Below are 19,587 nucleotides of genomic sequence, written 5' to 3'. Positions count from 1 at the left end.
GGGTAGGCACAAACCACCTGTTGGCATCACAAGTCCTCAGAGCAAATCTGTTTCTCCACGCCATCATCAACTTGCCTAGGGACCAGAATTCTGATATTAAAGCTTCCTCAGAGGACAAAACAAACCAAGACCGGTGTTTTGTGATGGCACCTACCCACACAGCAGGAACCCTATTCCCTTCTCCAATTTTCAACCTGAGGAAAAAAAAAAAGCCTCATTTTACATGAGTTCTAGGCACCTTAAGGATATTCCCAACCCTCTGCCTACAAAAAAATAAGTTTGGTGAGGCTGGTCTTAGGCCTTGCTTCTTCTCCAACCCATTTCTTCCTCAGAGTTTCCCTGGCTCACTCTGCCCCGGCAATGTGTACTTCCTGATACAAAGTCATGCCAAAAGCTATCAAGGAGAGATTAACATTTGTCCAAGTAGTAGGAGCTTCACGCTGACTATCCCATTTAATTCTCACAACAATCCTGGGAAGTATTTTTTCCCCATTTTACAGATGAGGAAACACAAACTCAGAGCAGCTAGATCAACTGGCCCAGGGTCACACAGCAAGAAAGTTAAAAAATGAGGATGTGAATTCAGGTCTATCTGACACTAAAGAATAATCCAAACCTTTCACTATGCCAGGCCCCCTCAGGACTGTAATGAACCAACCCAATGAGGTTAAGTGGAGCCTTTCCTGGCTACTGGCCACAGGGACAGTGCAACACTACAGGGCCCCAGAAAGAAGGATACCTTTGGAGAAATGTAGCAAGCCAAACATCCAATCTCCAGGAAAAATCTTAGCTAAATTTGAGCTCTCCCTCACAATCAATTCAAAAGACTGGAAGAGCCCAGCACATGCGCTCACACCAGGTTTTCCAGCCCAGCTCTCGCCACAGGCCTTACCTTACACTGCAACACACTGTGAAGCAGCTCTTCCCCACAAAACTCTGTCTCGTCTTCAATAACCATCTTTCTCTACAGAAAGAAGAAAACAACCAATATTGATCACGTATGACTGCATTTGGGGGAATGAATGGAGAAACAAGGGTTCCAAGTGAGTAGAGCAAGAAGGGGCTTGAGTCTCTGCCAAGAACATCAATCCCTGAGGGGCAGAAAAAGGAAAATCCTAACTCCCTCTGGCTATACTCCAGATGGCTGTGAGATGAAGCAGCCTCCTGGGTGCTCTGACTAGAGCACCATATGGATATAAGACTCGTGAATGCTGAGGCTGAGAAAAGCAAACAGGAAGGAAACTTCAAGCTGTCAGTCCCCAGAGCATGGGGGCAAAAGGATGGGTATGCCTTAAATGACAGAAGCCTGTCCTTCAACCAGAAAGCTTCTAGACCTGTAAAGGGGACAAACGTCAGACACCAGACACTGTCCTGGTAACATCAGAGAAAATAAGGGCTCAAGCAACCCTCACAGGGGTGTCATATCCAACCAGATGGTTGAGTGAGGCCATCTTTAAACCAACGATGCTCAAACTTGGGTGTTCTCAGGTTTTACACAATTCAAAATCACTGAAGATCCCAAAGAGCTTTTGTTTGTGTGGAGGATATACACATACCAACTTTATTATTAGAAACCGAGACAATTTTAATTTATTCAGTGTGAAAGAACAACACATTAACATAGATAACATATTTTTATGAAAAATAACTCTATTTCCCAAAAAAACTTTTACTGAGAAGAGTGGCATTGTTTTTCATTTTTACAAACCTCTACTATCTAGCTTAATGTAAGATGGCTAGACTCTCCTCTCTGCATTTGCATTCATGGTTGTGATAAAGCCTCTGGAAGACTCCACTGGACACTTGTGAGAGAATGAGTGAAAAAAGCAACTTTCCAGTACCATTATGAAAATAACTTGCACCCTATAGAGCCCCTGAAAGGGTCTTAGAGATCCCGAGGGGGCCCTACACTTTGCGAACTGCTCTCCAGACCATACTGATTTGGTAGCTATGTACTAAATTCTTACAGTTTTCCAGAAGGAGATTAAACAAATTCTCTCTGTAACAACTCCCTCATTATTTTCTGAGGACAGAGACAGCATCTTTTCATCTACCTGGAACAGTGCCCAGCAATGAATGACCAGAATACATACAAATGTGTAAAAAGCTACTCTAAAAAGCATCCATGAGGAAGACCGAAGTTTTGCATTTTGTGCTGCCTTGCAAGGTAAATGACTAGGAGAAAAAAATCCTGTCACATCTCCAAGGGGCATAGCTGTAAAGCCCTCGACACACTATCTTGAAAAAACTTTATTTGGGCAGCCCCGGTGGAGCAACTGTTTAGTGCCGCCTACAGCCCGGGGTGTGATCCTGGAGACCCAGGATCGAGTCCCACATCAGGCTTCCTGCAGGGAGCCTGCTTCTCCCTCTGCCTGTGTCTCTCTCTGCCTCTCTCTTTGCTCTCTCTGAATGAATAAATAAATACATCTTTTAAAAAAAAAAAAAAAGAAAAAGAAAAAACTTTATTCTTGCCAGAATGGTCAGATTCACAATTTTCTTAAACTGAGTATACATACATACACACTGGACTCAAGAAGAAAAGTCAGGAGGTAAGTGCCAAAAATTCAGGGTACACTTTCCTGAAATCCTACCTTTCCCATAACCATCCAATCGCTCATTTCCTGAGTGTCAGGAATTTCGGTGGTACATTCTGGAAACCATGATACCTGTTCACAGGCACTGGGCTACAAATAAAAAAGAGGCAAGTAAGTCAGGGAAGATGGCTCCTCAGGGCTATGCCCCAACTTGGAAGGGCTTCCCCAAAACAATCAAAAAGGACTCAGATATACGGGGAAGGCCCCAGGAAGCTGATGCCAAATATGGTGGTCAGACATGAGAACTGAGAGCCAGGATGCTGAAGGTTAACTTCTGAAGGCCAGGAACAATTCTAGTATGAATCTTTAGAAACTTCCCAAACCTTCAAAGTTTCTTTCATTTGTTCCAATGTTATTTCATAAATACGTACTATGGGCTAAGTACTCAGAATGCAGTAAAAAAGACTTGGTTCTGGACCCAACGGGCCTACAATCAGAGCACTGGAGACACAGAGAAGTACATATAGTAAGTAAGTCTATGAAAAAGTAACTATACCAGGAAGACCCAATGTTAATGGGTCTCACCTCCTGATGCCTTTCCAAGTGTTATTCACAAAGATTTCTTGCCTATTCATTCCCAGAGCAGAAACTGGCATCTCAACTGTGCTTTCTCTTAATTTTTGAATTACATTATACATTAGAAATATCCAGAGTCCTTTGTTTTCCCTAAGATTTTATTTGTTTTTAAGTAATCTCTATACCCAACATGGGGCTCGAATTCACAACCCTGAGAGCAAGAGGTGCATGCATCACCAACTCAGCCAGCCAAACGCCCTCTGCAATCCTTTTAAAAACTACTGAAAACAAGGCCCCACCCTCAGAGTATATGAATCTGTCAGTCTGAGGCAGAAACTGGGTATAATCACATTTTTAGAAGACCCCAGATGATTCTAATATGCAGCCAGAACTATGTCCACTGGGCTAGAGACATGGATTATAGAACCTAGACAGGTGGCTAACCTGCAGGGTACTCTACACACTGCCTCCTAAGCAAGTGTGGAGATTCACCACTGCAAACTGAAGCAATGTAATTAGAGGTAGTATTACATGCCCTGAAAGGCATAAAATGGTAACGCAATGGAAGGTCCTAAGGGCAAGCCAACCATCAACAACAGAAAAAAAGTTTAAATTTACTGAAGCCTTTTTTTCAATGAATCTGGCAGTGAATTACACCCCCACCCCAGTCAAATCTATCACCTTTAACCATTTATAAATGGTTATAAGTTATAAACTCTATGGGAAAGAAAGCTCATATACATTGAACGTGTCCCTTTTGGAGAGAATAAGCAGACTCAATCTCCCATCTCTAGAAATGTGAACTTTAAGAGCAGAAATGGACTGCAAAGTGGACTTTGTTGGACTTTGTCTGAAGGGTCAAACCTTGCACTCTCTATTCCTGGGTTGCAGTAGCCACCAGGCACTTCCTCTACAGTGACTGCGGGATTGGACAGTCACCTGAGGCAACCCAGACTCATCTACCTTAAAGAAGTGGATACCAACTAATAGGTAAACCAAGAAATAGGGCATCTTTTGTATAAGAAAAACTGAATCATGGTAAACGATAATTAGGACAGCCTTGCCTCAAAAAGGAATTTCAATAGCCTGTCTCCATTAAAAACAGAGATTTTATGGGCAAATTTAAGATTCTGAGTTTAGCTTAGTTCTAATTCTGCCTCACTATGAGTATCAGGACTATTTACTGGTTTTCATACAAATGAGGACACAGAAAGCACCAAGAATTTCACTGAGGTAAAAACCTACATCTAGTACCCAATTACAAATATTTACCCTATCCTGCACTTTCTCATCTGCTATTCTGCTGGTCTCATCTCCTCACAACTACAAGTCAACACAGCAGGCCTAGCCCCAGAAGCCATTAGCTCCTAGCTTGTCAGTATCTTACTCTGAAGCCTTATTAGATTTTTATCATGTGCAATTCATGGAAGTTCTTTCCTGAACTGGAACATCAGAGAGACAAATAAAATATCAATTCTCCAGTTCACAGCCACATGTGACGTTCAACTACATCAGCTTATATAGAAAACTAGACATTTGTGTTCTATTTTCTCTAGTTTCAATTCTATAATGGTAGTATTTCATCATTAGTTTTAGCTATCTTATTATATCTACTTCAAATTCTCTGTAAAATAACATAGGAGATAAATAAATGAATAAATACAAAATCTCAACATCACCTGTGCCATGAAAAAGGGTGTGTGTCTCTTTTGACAGCTAGGGTTAAAACACAGTGGTACCCAAGCAGATAAGCAGACTAAAGCCACAACAGGAAAGCTCTACAGTATAAACAAACATCTACATAGAGCTGGTATCAGAAACCCATAGAAGTGCAGAACCTTTGAGGGCACCTAATGCAGTCAGTCACCTAGTGGGAGAGTGGGTTCTCATTCAACTCCTTTGAATCCTTTCAGTAGAGGGAACACATTACCTCGTGAAGTATCCTAGCCACTAGTGGAAAGGTGTATCTATTTATTAAAGTTCTTTGTGGAGCCAAACTGCCTTCCAGCATCTTCTACCCGCTGGTCTTTAACAGATCCACACCCTAGCAAGTCTCCCTCAGTATCTCTCTCCTGTTTCCATTCTGGACATCCCTAATATCGTCCATGTTAAAAACCCAGTTCCAAATCCCACTGCCTCTGGAGACTTCTAGTTTGTTAACATGGCTACATAAAGTCATGCAAACAAAAACACAAGTTGGCTTTCCCGTCTCCTCCTCCCCTCATCAGTTACCTCTGGCTCATCTCGCCAGTCTACATTTAGCTCTTGATCAAAGCCTTGCAGTGTCAGACCCAAGCCTCTTCGACCTTTCTGATTAGAGGCTTCAACGATGTCCTTTCGACCCTGGCTGTATTTCCCCAATCCTTCGCCTTCCTTGAAGCCCATCTTGGCCTGAAAAAGAGACAAAATAGAGCATTTACACAAATAAACAGATAATAATGGAGCACTTATATAAACAAACAGCCCCGATCACATGTCAGACATTATGCTAAACTCCGAGAAACATAGATGAGGAAAGCCTAAAGTTTTCCTTGTAACCTAATGAAGAAAATAAGCATAAATAAGTCACTGCAGTTTAACCATGGGCCCAGTGGCTGTCTACTCCGGAGGTGAGAGTCTAGGGCAACCAAAAGTTGGATAAATGAGAAGAGACCTCATAGCTGTAATTAAAAGCACCAAGAACACTTAATCTCACTGGACATTCACACAACTACCCTTACAGCTAATTTGTCTGATTAAGTGAAAAAGCAGAGCCAGAGTTGAATTGGTAAAGAGAAGATAATTTACAAATGGAACTGTTTCAAGCAGCAACTCTACCTTACCCTTAGCCACTCAAATAGCCTTACTAGATAAAGACAACGAGAGCCTGGAGGAGCCCACTTAATCAAGATACTAACTGAAAACTCACTTTATGTAAAACTGAGGTATGGATCTGTAGGTACTATAAGATACTGGACAGGAACTTTTTTTTTTTTGAGAGGTGGGGGTAAGGGCTGAAGGAAAAAGAGAGAGAGAATCCCAAGCAGAGAGAAAGAATCCCAAGCAGACTCCACACCCAGGGCAGAGCCCAAAAGAGGGCTCAATCTCATGGCCCTACAATCATGACCTGCGCCGAAATCGAGAGTCAGATGCTTAATTGATTGAGCCACCCAGGTGCCCCAGAACATTTTTTTAATGACACAACTGTCTGTAAGCTCACAATAAACTCAAGTCACTAGACCCATTACATACCCCCAGAATCAGAGACCCAAATTCCCAAAGCCCAAGAACCCTTATCTAATAAAAGAACTCCAATCCTAAAAAAAAAAAAAAAAAAAAAAAATAATCCCTCCTTGAGGGTCTATACTCCTTTTAGAAGGGGCATTACCAACTCAAGAGCTGGACAGAATTCCTATAGTACCCACAAATCTCTCCCCAGTCAAAAAGGCTGATTGAAGGAGTACCCTCTCTCCCCCTTCCCTCTGCCCTGCGCCTCTCTCACACGCTCACATGCACTCTCTCTCACTCTCTCTCAAATAAATCAATCTTTGGGGAAAAAATGGCCGACTGGGCCACAAACCTCCCCATTGTCCACTACCCCAAAGTTTGTGTCCCCAAACTAGAATCCTGACTATGAGTTCAGAAGTGGCAATTCTCATTCCTAAATGAGTCCAGAAGAAAATGGAGGAATCAGCTGTAATATTAAAGCTAGCCAGGGGGATCCCTGGGTGGCGCAGCGGTTTGGCGCCTGCCTTTGGCCCAGGGCGCGATCCTGGAGACCCGGGATCGAATCCCACATCGGGCTCCCAGTGCATGGAGCCTGCTTCTCCCTCTGCCTATGTCTCTGCCTCTCTCTCTCTCTCTGCGACTATCATAAGTAAATAAAAATTAAAAAAAAAAAAAAAAAAAAAAAAAAAAAGCTAGCCAGAAAGCAAACTTGAATTTCCTTAAGCTTTGTGCACATGCACTAACATTTGATAAAGAAGGCAAGCAGGTCTCCCTAGTCACTTTCCTTCTTCTAGTATATCAATGGGGTATGGAAGCTGGGAAGGAGAACTGGACCTTCTTTTTGAAGTAATATAAAAAATCATACTACTCCAATTTATCTTAGGCACCTGAGAGTGAGCAGGATTTTAGTCACTTCTTTTGAGATCACTCACTAGAGCAAAAACTCACAGCAGGAAGCCTCTTTACCCAACCACACACATCCATGTGTAGGAAGTACATTCACATGTACTCATGATGAGCTTTCATTACTAAGGAGACTAAGCGTGATCCAGCTCTGGAAAGGACAGGAGAAGCAGGCCTGCACAGACACTTCCCATGGATAATTCAAATGTGACACATACTTCTATTAAGAAGAGGGTCACACTCTCTACTAAATTTCAGTAGCTAGAAACCAGAGGAAAAACTCATGCTCTAGGTTTTCTTCTTTTCACACCAATACAATATCCCTTCTCTTACTCCTCTGGTGGAGCTTTAGAAACCCAATCCAAGCACTGACATACCATAAGCTTCTGGGAGACACTATTATACATGGAATAGCGAGAAGAAGTTCCTTCCACAAGGGAGTCTGCTTTGAACGCATCATCGAAAGAGTCAGAGCTGTGTTGCTTTCCCTCAGTCTCACTGTCAGACCCACTTAAGCTCGTGGCAGATGCTGGCAAAGAAAAAAAAAGAAAATGTTCAGGTGAGTTTATGGCACCAAGTAGCCTTTAGAAGTTTAAGTTTCATTTATTCACCTAGTGTTCAGTACATGCATTGCACACATAAAGTTCATTAAATGACCCAGGGTCAAATGTATTCTCTACCTCTTACTAACGATGATATCTTAGGCAAGTCACTAAAATGAAAGTTCCTAGGTATTTGACACATGAAGGGAGCTCAAAAATATCAGGTGTCTTTTCCCATTCTTTCACTTTTTCCCCTACAAAACTGAGATGGTAATACCTATCTCATGGGCTTATAGGAAGGTTAAGTGAAATAATGTGTTTAAAACTACACCATCAAATATAAAACATGTTTACTGAAGATACGATTATTATTTCTGCTATTATTTGAACATCAGCTTCCAAACACTGATACCTAACTCCATTTTCAATGTTCTATCATGAGACTAACAGTTTCTGATTGTTTAATCTCATAGCTGCCTTTGTTTTCACCGTCTTTCAAAATTACAGGTAAGAGGATAGGTCCATAGCACTGCCCCTCGGAGAAGAGCTGGCTAATGGGGGAAAGGTGGAAGAAGAGCAAGGGATAAGAGAAGGGTGAGAAGGAAGGAAAAAGAGCAGGAAGAGGGAAAAGAGAGGAAGGACAGGGAAGAGGGAAGGTGCTTATGGAGCAGCATCAACTGGATAGAGGAGCTACAACTAAATGTTCTAGGAGGAAGCTGGTGGCCTGAGTAAGTTAAATTATTATCTTCATGGTGAACAACCTTGTTACCAAAGGACTCTAAACAAGACCACCTTACCAGCTGCCAGAAGTGGTCGATTACCTGTCTCCTGGTTCAAAGTGGCATGACTCAAGCTCTAAATATTCACTATGTCTGTCTGGCTTTTCCCCTCTCTTTTATTGATATATGAATTCCTTAACTTGAAAGCTATTTCAATACGATACAGTTTATTCAGGTCATTTCTTAGGCAAACCCAACCAAATTTGGAAAGAGACTGTATCTCGAAAATCTGCTTAATAATTTCTGTATATTCCCATTGAAGCTGGTATAAATTATAAATCAGGAGGAACGCAGAGCAGAAAACGAAGATGGTGGTGTCTAATCTCATCCCAAAGCTTAAGATGTTATTCAGTGCTCAACAGTGTACACATTTCCTTAATAAGTAACTGTACTTATTTAAGAATAAAATCAAATTTTTTTCAATTTACACATATTATTCTTTCAAAGATATATTAGTTGTTAGGCTATAAATGCTTGTTATTTGGACTTAAATACTTAGTAATATGACTTTTAGGTATTGTTTTTGGCCTGGAGCATGGTGAAAAAGTTAAGGCAACGCTGAGGATACCAAGGACCAAAAAAACCTGGGAGCCTCTGCTCTCTATGCACTGCAATTGGTAGATCACCAAGACACGCTGTCGAACGAACAGAAGAGCTAGACCATATGCATGAAACACGGTACCCTAACTCGTGTACTAAAGAGAGAAACTAAAAAAATAAATAAATAAAATAAATAAAGAGAGAAACTAAGAATATGTATTTATGTTTCTTGTAATTGCAAAAAAAGCTTTTAGAAGGAAATATATAGAAGATCAAATAAAAATGATTATCCACATATGCAGGGGTTGAAGCATGGAGACAGAATACCAAAATGATCACTTGGAACGAGTGAAAGTGAAAAACATGCCATTTGATTTACATTTTGTATCCGTGGAGTTTACATTTACTCTCTTTTTATATTTTTTGATTTATGAACCATGTGAATATACTACCTATTAATATTTAAAATAAATATAAAAAGAAACTGACTAGCACAATTCCATTAAGGAAGAAAGGAAGTCTGAGAAGAGATGTCTAGTCAAAGCCTGGCTGCTTGTGGGAGGTGATAAGGAAAGCCAGCCATGAAAATAATTCAATGATGGTCACTATTCAGGTATTCATAACTTGCAATTACATCATAATTCTAAAGCCTATCTGCACTGATCCCTCCACTTCCCCATGAGAACACAAATTTGTTAAGGGTTAGCATTTGAGAAGAGCAAAACCTTCCTAGCACCCCAGGCCCAATTCTCCCTCACACTGTGCTCTAGGAGCAGCACTACCACCAGCACAGCACCCATCACAAACAGCATCCCACTGGACAGGGTCACTCCTGGAGAGCAAGAACTGTGTCACACTCAACTTTCTATCTCCAACACCTGGACTGAGTCTTTCCACTTAACAAAAATTAACTACTCACTACAGTGAATTTAAACAAATTTTTAAGTCTTGATTGACAACAATATATTAATTACTAATACATTTGTTTATAGAATGAGGCATGTTCAAAGTAATCTAGGAGTTGTAACATACTTAAATTTTCTGTTCAGTAATGTCATATAGAAAACTTGAAAATAATAATACCCATAGGACAAACTCTGTGCTATTACCAAAAAAAGCTTGAGTCTCATTTAGGTACATTTAACTTTGTTCCAGGATTAAAACTTTGACAAAGATGGTCTTAAATAAAGCTGCTTTAAATAAATAAACAAACAAATAAATAAAGCTGCTTTATAACCTGGTGCCATTTAAAAAAAAATTAAGTCTTTAATTTTTTTTTAAAAAAGGTTAAACAACAAAGAATTTAAGCATGAGTACCAAAATATCGATTATCTTAACAGAGAATTGGGCCTTCCTTGGACTACTATTTAAGAACTCCCAGTTCCTCACCCCTCTGACCAGTAGGCTAAAATAGGACATCTGTCAGACCTGTCATAGAACAAAACACTGGTATTGTCGAATTGATTAGACAATAACTTTGGCTCAGGACATGTTCTATAAAAGGTCAATGCCATACACAATGGGGCACTCTCCTAAAGAAATAATCCTACCCCCACAGAGTTTAAAAATCAAATAACTAAGGTCCAGGTCAAAAATGGTAGTGACAGCTGGGTCTTGGGTTTCTAGGCTGCTAGGTAGGTCTGGGGCATAGCTGGGGCAGTCCATGTTGAGTGGTGCTCACAGCAATGAGGAGGGCTCAGCTCAGATGTGGAAGGCACTCCCCTACTTCGTAGAGCTCACCAGTGAGGGAGTGAGCTGAACGTCTTCCTGAAGTCACACCTGGAGAGCATATAGAGCCTCGAGTTCGCCGCCTACGACTATCTCTTCATCAGGTCCAAGCCCTTTCTCGGGGGAGATGGTTCACACTCCATTCCATTAACTCTCATGTGAATCCACTTCCAACTGGCTATGAAAATTAATAAAGAGAACCTGGACCACTACCCAGTGTGGACCACAGCACTGGTTTGGACCATGACTCTGCAGGAGGACCAGAAAAGTATATGGGACTTTAAGCTCCACCTTCCATCCCTTTGCTTATGGTAGGAGATAGCTTAAATAACTTAGATTGGTTCAAGAAAAAAAATTAAAATAATAAAACTTTGTAAAAAATCAGATAGCTAAAATAAACATGCATTTTCTTTTAAGAATATAACACTTTGCAGAAGAAAGAAAAGGCCGAGGAACATGTTTGAAAAAATTAGAATAAACTGAAAACCAACATTCTGGCTCCTAAGCAATTAGCAAGGAGAAATTTTGGTTGAGAATATCCCTAGATGAGAGGCACCAAATCTACCCCTTCCTCTTGTTTTTTTCTTAAGACTATTTATTTGAGAGAGAGAGAGAGAGAGAGAGCACAAGCAAGGAGGAGGGACAAACAAGCAGACTCCCCACTGAGAAGAGAGCCCAATGCAGGTCAGGACTCAAGGATCATGATCCCAGGACCCTAGGATCATGACCTGAATGGAAGGCAGACACTTAATAGAGCCATTCAGGCACCCCTACCCCTTCCTCTTAAGGAACCTATCCAATTCCCTCAATAAGGAGCCAACTTGTTTACATAGACCAACGCAGCACATGTCACAGAGTGCCAGAGAGTGCCACTCAGAAGGAAAGACCCAGAACATTAACAATGAGTAACCATGGAAACTGTGAGGTGAGGTTATATTTATTTTCTGTTTTGTACTTTTCTGCATTTTCTGTGTGAGAAATAAGAATATATTCATTTGAAACTTAGAGTTTAAAAAATAAAGCTATAAAGAAATGAAGTACCATTCCAAGCCTTGAGAAGAATTTGGTTCTTTCCAGACCAATCTTGAGAGGACAGCAGATCTAAGGGGAAAGACCACTCAAGTGGCTCAAGACTAAAGCTGGGTCTCTCATCTATAATCTCCCATGCAGGGGAAAGAGATGCACTCTACAAGAGAGGGCCCACATGCTGAAGAACTATGCTTCCAAAGGTGCAGATTTCTCTTCACTCTGTTGCTTCCCTGCCTTCAATCTGTAGTGATTGAAGAAAGAAGGGGTACCAGGAATGTGGGTACTCCCTGAGCAGAGCCCTCAAGTTTCTTTCTGTGAAGCCCAGGTATCCAGGGTCCTGACTGACGAGAAGCTACAATGTTAAATCAGTACTATTCTTTTCACCAGCTTTCTGGGGATTCATAGGTCTACCTGTGAAAAGGTTAGGAAAACCTGGTATCCTTCAAAGGAGAGTATGCCCTTGGCCCAGCTCTAGGTGGAGTTACCAGGCAATTAGGTTTGCTTGAGGACCCATCAGTGGGCACACATCAATGGTATACTATCCCTCCAAATGCAGGGTACGAACCACCCTCAGATCTGAGAGAGAAATCTTCTGTTTTGTCTTCATAACATTCTTGGACCAAAATGACAGGGAGAACCAAATTTTGGTGGAGGGCTCATTAGGCAAATCAGTGGTGAATCTGGTATAAAATACCAACACCAGAGTCTGGGACAAAGATCTTTCCACTCCATTCCTCCTCCCTAGGTGTTACCTCATGTGCAGATGTCTGTACAGGTTCTGAGAGTGAAGCTAAAATACCATCCTACTAAGCATTTCTTTGTGAGACCAAGAAAGTGTGCTGGGTAAGCCTTATTTCTTTTATTTCTTATGGTATTTGAAGTCAATTCTTAGCCTGACATGATTTAAGACAAAGTTGCCTAGATTAGTCCTAATGTCCACAACAGCCACAGCCATTGACCACTTTCACCCCTGGGCCTTCAGGGCCACTCTTTTCAGATGGAAAGAAGACAACCATTATGGCTGCAGCAATAACTAAAGAGGAGATTTCATCCCCCAAGACTGGTAAGAATTCAGCAAACACAGAGCAATTTTGTAATGAAGATATAAATTAACAGAAGCAATAAGGTCAGTCTATTAAAATGATTAGTTTCATTAAGAACTTGCCAAAGCTGGGTGGCATTACCATTTACCTTCCCGTGAGCTCCCCTTCAAAACCTAACAGAAAGCCCAAAATATTATTTAGAGTTTTCATTTAAGATTTCTTCTCCACCTGTTAAATATCATTACTCTTAAGTCATTTTAAAGAAGAAAAGTTCAAAATTATTCATATAGCAACAGAACAGTAGGGCAAATTTTTTTACATGGCAATAGAACAGTAGGGCAAACATGCCAAGATTAAAAATAACAGTGACAACACATACGGAGGGGCAGCTCCACCCACTAATGGTCAAGGTGAGCAGCACACAGATACAGAAGAATAAATTATGGATTTTAATAAATATCACATCCTGCCTAACAACTGCTGTGGAATATACTCATTCCTGTTTAAAGACTCAATTTCTCCTTCATGTCAGACAAAATGGTAACTCGTTAGAGCAATTTAAACAGATACCGATAAAGGAAGTTTTTGATTAAGGTCATGAATCTGGGCTGACAAGAAACCGATGGTGTTTCAGGGAGAACAGCCTATTTAGGGAAGAATTAAACCTGGTGGAGGGGAAGGCACTAACTAGTGTGGTGCCAGCAAAAGGGCCTGGCAACTTCCAAAGCAACATGCTGTGGGAGGGCCAGGAGCCCACACTGGATATACAGCTAAGGATAAAAGGAAATTATCTTGGAGTCTAGACCACAGTTTCCCTGAGAAAAACAACCAAAAAGAACAAAATGACCTCTCTCTGCCTCTTCTTACTTCAGAAGGTTGTTATTTAATAGTGAATTTCCAAGAGTTTATTTAGGCTTTAAAATGCCTTCAAACTCTGCCTAAAATACTCAAAAGAACACAGGATGCCACAGTGGCCATTACATTATCCCTTTTATTCTTTACTCCAGTCAGACATCAATCTTTGACCTGGCAATGTACTTACCTTGTCAATAAAGTAAAATAAACAAACTGATTAAACTAAATAGATTTATTAATGAGTCATCACACTGATCTAGCAGAGAAAGGTACAAATAAGGCTCAGAAAGACAGAAATAGTAACTACTTTTTTTTTTTCTATGTACTCCCTAAAAAGCATCTTTCAATCATCTATTCAGCAGTATGTCCAGGTGGAAGTGGTCGAAGCAAAAGGAAACACATTTGCTTTAATCCAATGACTTGACTAGGAAAGCTGCATATAAATTTCAGTGGATATGTAGTCTAACAAGACAGTAAGCTACCAGGGCACTGTCCAGGGGACACTTGGGGGGCTCAGGTCATGATCCTGGGGCCCTGAGATTGAGCCCTACATCGGGCTCCCTGCCTGGCGGGGGGAGGAAACCTTCTCCCTGCCCCCTTACTTGTGCTCTCAAATATATAAAATCTTAAAAAAAAAAAAAAAAAAAGCCAACTTCAAACAGAGATAATATAAATGCTAAGTATTTAATGAAATGATCTTCTATAGAATGGAGGAGAGATAGGCAAAATGAAAACGGTAAAGCGGGGATCCCTGGGTGGCTCAGCAGTTCAGCGCCTGCCTTTGGCCCAGGGCGTGGTCCTGGAGTCCCGGGATCGAGTTCTGCGTCAGGCTCCCTGCATGGAGCCTGCTCCTCCCTCTGCCTGTGTCTCTGCCTCTCTCTCTCTCTGTCTATCATGAATAAATAAATAAAATCTTTAAAAAGAAAAAGGTAAAACATTTTAAGCTTCTTGGAAAAGATACTACTGTTGCCTTCGATCAATTCTATTCAGTAAATATTTATGGAGCATTTATTCCATGCCAGGTATGGGGTGGGTGGAGTGTCACAGAGAGCAATCTTGCTGATGAAGACACCAGAACCCCAGCTCTGTTTTTGTGACAATACAAAAGCTAAAATAAGCTAACAGGGAAATCTAACAATGTTTATTTGCCTCTGCCTCCTGCCTCATTTTCTGAAAAATAAAAAGGACCAGGGACCTCTGGGTGGCTCAGTGGGTTTGTCATCGACTCTTGATTTCGGTTCAGGTCATGATCCCAGGGTCATAAGACTGAGCCCCACATCGGGCTCTGTGTGGGCCCTACTTAAGAGTCTCTCTCTCCCTCGGCCCCTCCCTCCCTCTCTCTCTCATTCCCTCTTAAAAAAAAAAAAAAAAAGACCAAATGCCCTATTGCCAAACTCATACAAAGTACTGGCCATTTAGATTTCCATCCTGTACTCACAAGAGCAGTAGTCAATCCTAACTGAATCACATGGTGCTACTTCCAGAAAAGGTTAAAGCTACTTGGTATAATTAAGGGAAATGCGGGGGGTGGGGGGGGGTGGATAATCTCAATTTTAAAAGCCTGAAATTTAAATCAGACTGATTCCTTTAAAAGATCCTTAACCATACCTCCCTCTACCTGTGAGGGAGGTATGCTTCAAAAAGATGCCCCCTGAGATCTGCTTAGAACTAGATACCTCAACACCTGAGTACATTTATTCTCCCAGATGTGCTCTCCCTTTTTCCATTGTATGCCACCTCTCCCAATAACCCAGGTAGCTCTACCTAAGGAGACTCTACCTTCACCACGCAGCTCAAATCCCAGGTGAAAAAAAAAAAAAAGGAAAAAAGAAAAAAATCCCAGGTGAAAAACAAAACTCCCTTTCTTCAACAGTCCCTAAGAGCCACTACACCCAATATGTTTTTGCCCCCCCCATGTAGTAACCTCAATTACATAAAGCCTGGAATCCACGGTGACAACTTTAAAGGCACTCATATCTCCACACACAAGGTTATAAGAGTCTCCTATTCAACTGGGACCACAGCTGCACCAAATGCTTTCAGCTGTACTGCCTGTTAAGCTTCTCCTCTGAACCAGCTTCTCAGCACAACTGAGGAGTAACTGCCCTTCAATTAGCCTACCACTTGTAAAAATAGTACTTCCTGCCACTCTCAAAGGATGCTTCACACCCTTTCAGTTACCAATCTGTTACTAAATTTCATTCTAATTTATTAGTGATCCAGCAAAGGATCCCCAAATGCAAGACTGCTGGTGTACGGGTTGAATAGTGTCCCTTTTTGGAGGGACAGGACCAAGGAACATACGTTTAGAAATATGGTCTTTGTAGATGTAATCAAGTTAAAATAATGTCATACTAGATTAGGGTGGGCCCTGATTCAATGACTGATGCCCTTATAAGAAAAGGAAAATTTCCAACAGACCTACACAGAGAGAACACAGAGACAAAGACTGGAGTTATGCTGCAATAAGCCAAGAATACCACAGACTGCCAGCAACCACCAGCAACCACCAGAAGCTAGAAGAGGCAGGAAGGATTCTTCCCAAGAGCCTTCGGAGAGAGCATGGCCCTGCTGACACCTGGATTTCAGACATGTAGCATCCAGAACTATGGAGAATAAAATTCTGTTGTTATAAGCCATGTAAGTTTGTGGTACTTTGTTTCAGCAGCCCCAGGAAATGAATAAAGCTGGCAAGTCAAGGTAAATGCAAATAGAGCTGCTACTAATTGCTTGGTATTTGAGGCAAGCAAGCTCCTAGGCACTCTACAATTTCTTTCACAGAAAGGCATCTATGGACATTGTATGTCCATAACCCTAAAAAACAGGCAGAGTAAAATGTTAGTTTCAACCAGATCAGTGAAATCTTTTGAGCTTGGTGTCAACAGTGAACACAGGGATACTCCAACTCATTTGGGTGTTTCTGATCACAACAGCTGAGGGAATTGAGAAAACAGAATGCAAAAACCTGAGGGGAATTAGGTCAGCTCATGCAGCCAAGAGCCCATCCCCTGTGAAAGAGCCCCAGGATCATTAGCAGCAATTAACAGCACAGGGCACTCAGTGCTCACCACTACTTCCAACTGGTTTAAGGCAGCAAAAGAGTGCCACCTACTGCAAGACTAGCCACAGAACTAAGACAGTATACTGTTAACATTCCAATTTTTTATCTAAAACAAGTTGCCATTCTTAGTAGACTGGCAGAAGGGAAGAGAGGCTAGAGCCAACATCTCTCTGTAGAACTTGCTCAACTTCCCTCAAGGGGTAGCTGACCGTGTTCTGCCCAATTCAGGCACCTGGGATTCAAATAACCAGATGGCCAGTGGCTTCACATCACATGGGCAAGCATACCTTTTGCTCCATGATTGACAGAAGAGGGAGGTTCGTCATCAGACGTAGAGCTCAGGTTCAGGGCAAGCTCTGCAACTCTTTTCTTCTGTTTCTTGATAGGGGCAGTGCATTCTGGATCATTTCTCCTCCTCATTGTTACTGCAACCATAAATCCAGATAGTCAGCTGCCCTTGTCAGAGCCACTAGGATCAGAGCAGGGATTCCGAAATATAAATCATCAAAGGGATGGGATTTGGCAATTCCAAACAGATTCCAGTGCCAGTTTCTCAAACTGAGGTCCAGGAAGGATGCTAGCCAAGCTCTAGTCTTCAATAATAGCTGTTCGTTTTACTGGAAAATGTGTGGTGCTCACAAACTGAGAGGCCTCAGGGCCTTGATGTCAGATATCAAAAAGTCACAAGCCACAGGGGGGTAAAAGGTCTTGGGTACTTATTATTCTATACTTTTCATGCAACATTGGCCATGTGTATACTGGACATTAATTATGAAACCTAATGAGTATCAACCAATATTTACAAGGTGAAGGGACCATCCCAGAATGACTGCTCCATCACCATTATAATTTTTATCCAGACAATTAAGAGGTTACACAATATAATACGAATACTGGTTTTGATTTATTTCAGGATGTTTGAAAACATGAAAGAATTGGGGGTTTTCAATGAGGGTAAGGAATGGAAGCAGTGGTTGACTTAGGACTCAGGAAACAGAAGAGTGGGAAAGTTATTGAAACCAGAGGTAGCCGTATCATAGGACTCTGGTGTGAAAATAATTTTAAGAACACCAACACACCTCCATGAAAAAAGAATGGAAACAATCAGGTACCAGGTCACCATTATCCATGCCCATGGGTAGGTACATGAGAGGTAAGACTGAGGGGAAAAAATAGATGGAATGAAGTGATTGTGACATTTTGAAACCTTAAGGAATGATCAAGTTAAAGAGCAAGCGAGAGCAGTAGTGAATCGGGTGTGGTTTACATACAACTGATGGGCTAGAAGAAGACTCAGAGAAAGAACTCAAAACCTAAGAGCAGACAGGTGGGTGACCAACTGGGCTGCAATTCCTTGAGGAAGGGGAGGTGCAGAGTGACAAAACAGGCTTTTAACACGGACACAGCAGCCAGAGAGCAACGCAAGGCAAAGACACCGCTGATGCCCTCAACCTCACAAAAACCCTGAATCACATGTTTCGCTTCTCTACAACTCAAGGATGAGCCAGTCAACCCAACGCATGATCTTATTCTCTCTTACTAGCCACAGGCAGGGGTAATCCTGGGGAAGGAAGAACGGGGGACGCTGAACAAAGAGACAGCAAGACCACGTTTCACTTCAAGCCATCGTCTTAAATGCCGCCCCCGCCAAAAAAAAAGGCCCCTAACAAAAGCAAAAAGGGCCGTCTGATTCTTAGCGACTCTGGGAGACTGCAAGCACGGGAAACTCAATGTGGACTGCGTTGGGGTGGGTGCAAAAAAAGGGGGGTGGGTGGGAGAGTAAAGAGTTGCGCGAAAGGCAGGAGATACTGATGCTCCTCCCAGGCCACCTCAGATCGGGGCCTTCCAAATCATCTGCTCCGACGCTCTCATTTTCCATTGGGAAAACCTGAGGCGCAGGAGGCAAGGCCGCACACCGTAACCAGTGGCCCGCTCAAGTGACCCGCACAGGCCAGACGAACGTGCCCCGGCAGCGAACTTCTACGTGGAAGCCCCAAGGCCTGTTTCTAGCCGCTGCTCCCTCAAGGCAGGGGCTCACACCCCCTGTCCAGTCGTCTCTCCCAAGGTGTCGGTGTGGCACTGCCACCCTTATCCACGGAGCGAGAGGAGGTCGCAGCTCTCCCAGCCAGTCTTTTCATTTGAAAACAACGTGAGTGTGTGAATGTGTGCGCACAGACGTCCGTCGGCGGCGACTCGGGCTGCCGGGAGCTGGAGGGCGGGTGGGGGCGGGGAGGGCTGAAGGAAGGGGGGGGAGGGGCGGCGAGGGTCACCACCGCCGGTGCGCGGCCGAGGCGGCGGTGGGGGGGAAGGATGCTAAGCCCGCGCGCCCGCCCGCCCGCTCGCTCCCCCCGGGCCGCGCGTCGGCACTCACGCTGAGGGGAGAGAGTGAGCTGCCTGGGAGCGGAGAGGCGGGGGTCAGGCCGCCGTTGCCGCCGCCGCCACCAGGCCTGGCCCTGCCGCTGCCAGAGCCGCCGCCTCCTCCCTCAGTTTCGTTTCCCCACCAGCCAGCCGGGTCCGCCGGCCGCGCTGTCGCGCACGGGTCCCGCCCTGCGGGCTGCGCAGCTTGATGACGTCACGGGCCGCCCGCACCCTCCGCGCGGCCGGGTCCTGGCCCCGGGGAAGAAGGCTCAGGTTCGGGCCCGCCCCACCCCCGCCCCCACCCCCACCCCACCCGGGGCGGGCCGGGGCGCCTGCGCGGAAGAGCCTGAGGGAAGGATCCCAAAGCCACGGTGCCCGAGGTATCCTCGCTTCCCGCTCTGGGGGGCGAGCAACAGACGTAGAAATCAGAAG

General features: G+C 43.1%; 1 protein-coding gene and 1 pseudogene across 3 annotated transcripts in view; one reads left to right on the top strand and one right to left on the bottom strand.

Annotated features, from left to right (window-relative positions):
• The window catches only part of CMTR1 (cap methyltransferase 1), a 53,389-nt gene extending 34,054 nt beyond the window's left edge, over positions 1–19,335 (bottom strand). For 2 of the 3 annotated variants that reach the window (XR_008665046.1, XM_055329810.1), the window contains exons 1-6: positions 19,169–19,335; positions 17,085–17,222; positions 7,598–7,749; positions 5,343–5,501; positions 2,592–2,684; positions 893–964 (exon numbers count right to left, since the gene is read on the bottom strand). Coding sequence is in view for 2 of the 3 variants with exons in the window: in XM_055329810.1 (XP_055185785.1) it covers positions 893–964; positions 2,592–2,684; positions 5,343–5,501; positions 7,598–7,749; positions 17,085–17,217 (609 nt within the window). In the remaining variant the exon portion in view is untranslated. The remainder of the gene's footprint in view (positions 1–892; positions 965–2,591; positions 2,685–5,342; positions 5,502–7,597; positions 7,750–17,084; positions 17,223–19,168) is intronic. The other variant, XM_055329809.1, reaches the window with a different exon arrangement.
• On the top strand, positions 10,676–11,000 carry LOC129512519 (cytochrome c oxidase subunit 6A1, mitochondrial-like; annotated as a pseudogene).
• Positions 19,336–19,587: the final 252 nt, after the last annotated feature.

Source organism: Nyctereutes procyonoides, unplaced genomic scaffold, assembly GCF_905146905.1.
Source record: "Nyctereutes procyonoides isolate TBG_1078 unplaced genomic scaffold, NYPRO_anot_genome, whole genome shotgun sequence".
In the NCBI taxonomy this organism is placed as follows: Eukaryota; Metazoa; Chordata; class Mammalia; order Carnivora; family Canidae; genus Nyctereutes; species Nyctereutes procyonoides.
This window is presented reverse-complemented; position numbering and strand designations above follow the sequence as displayed.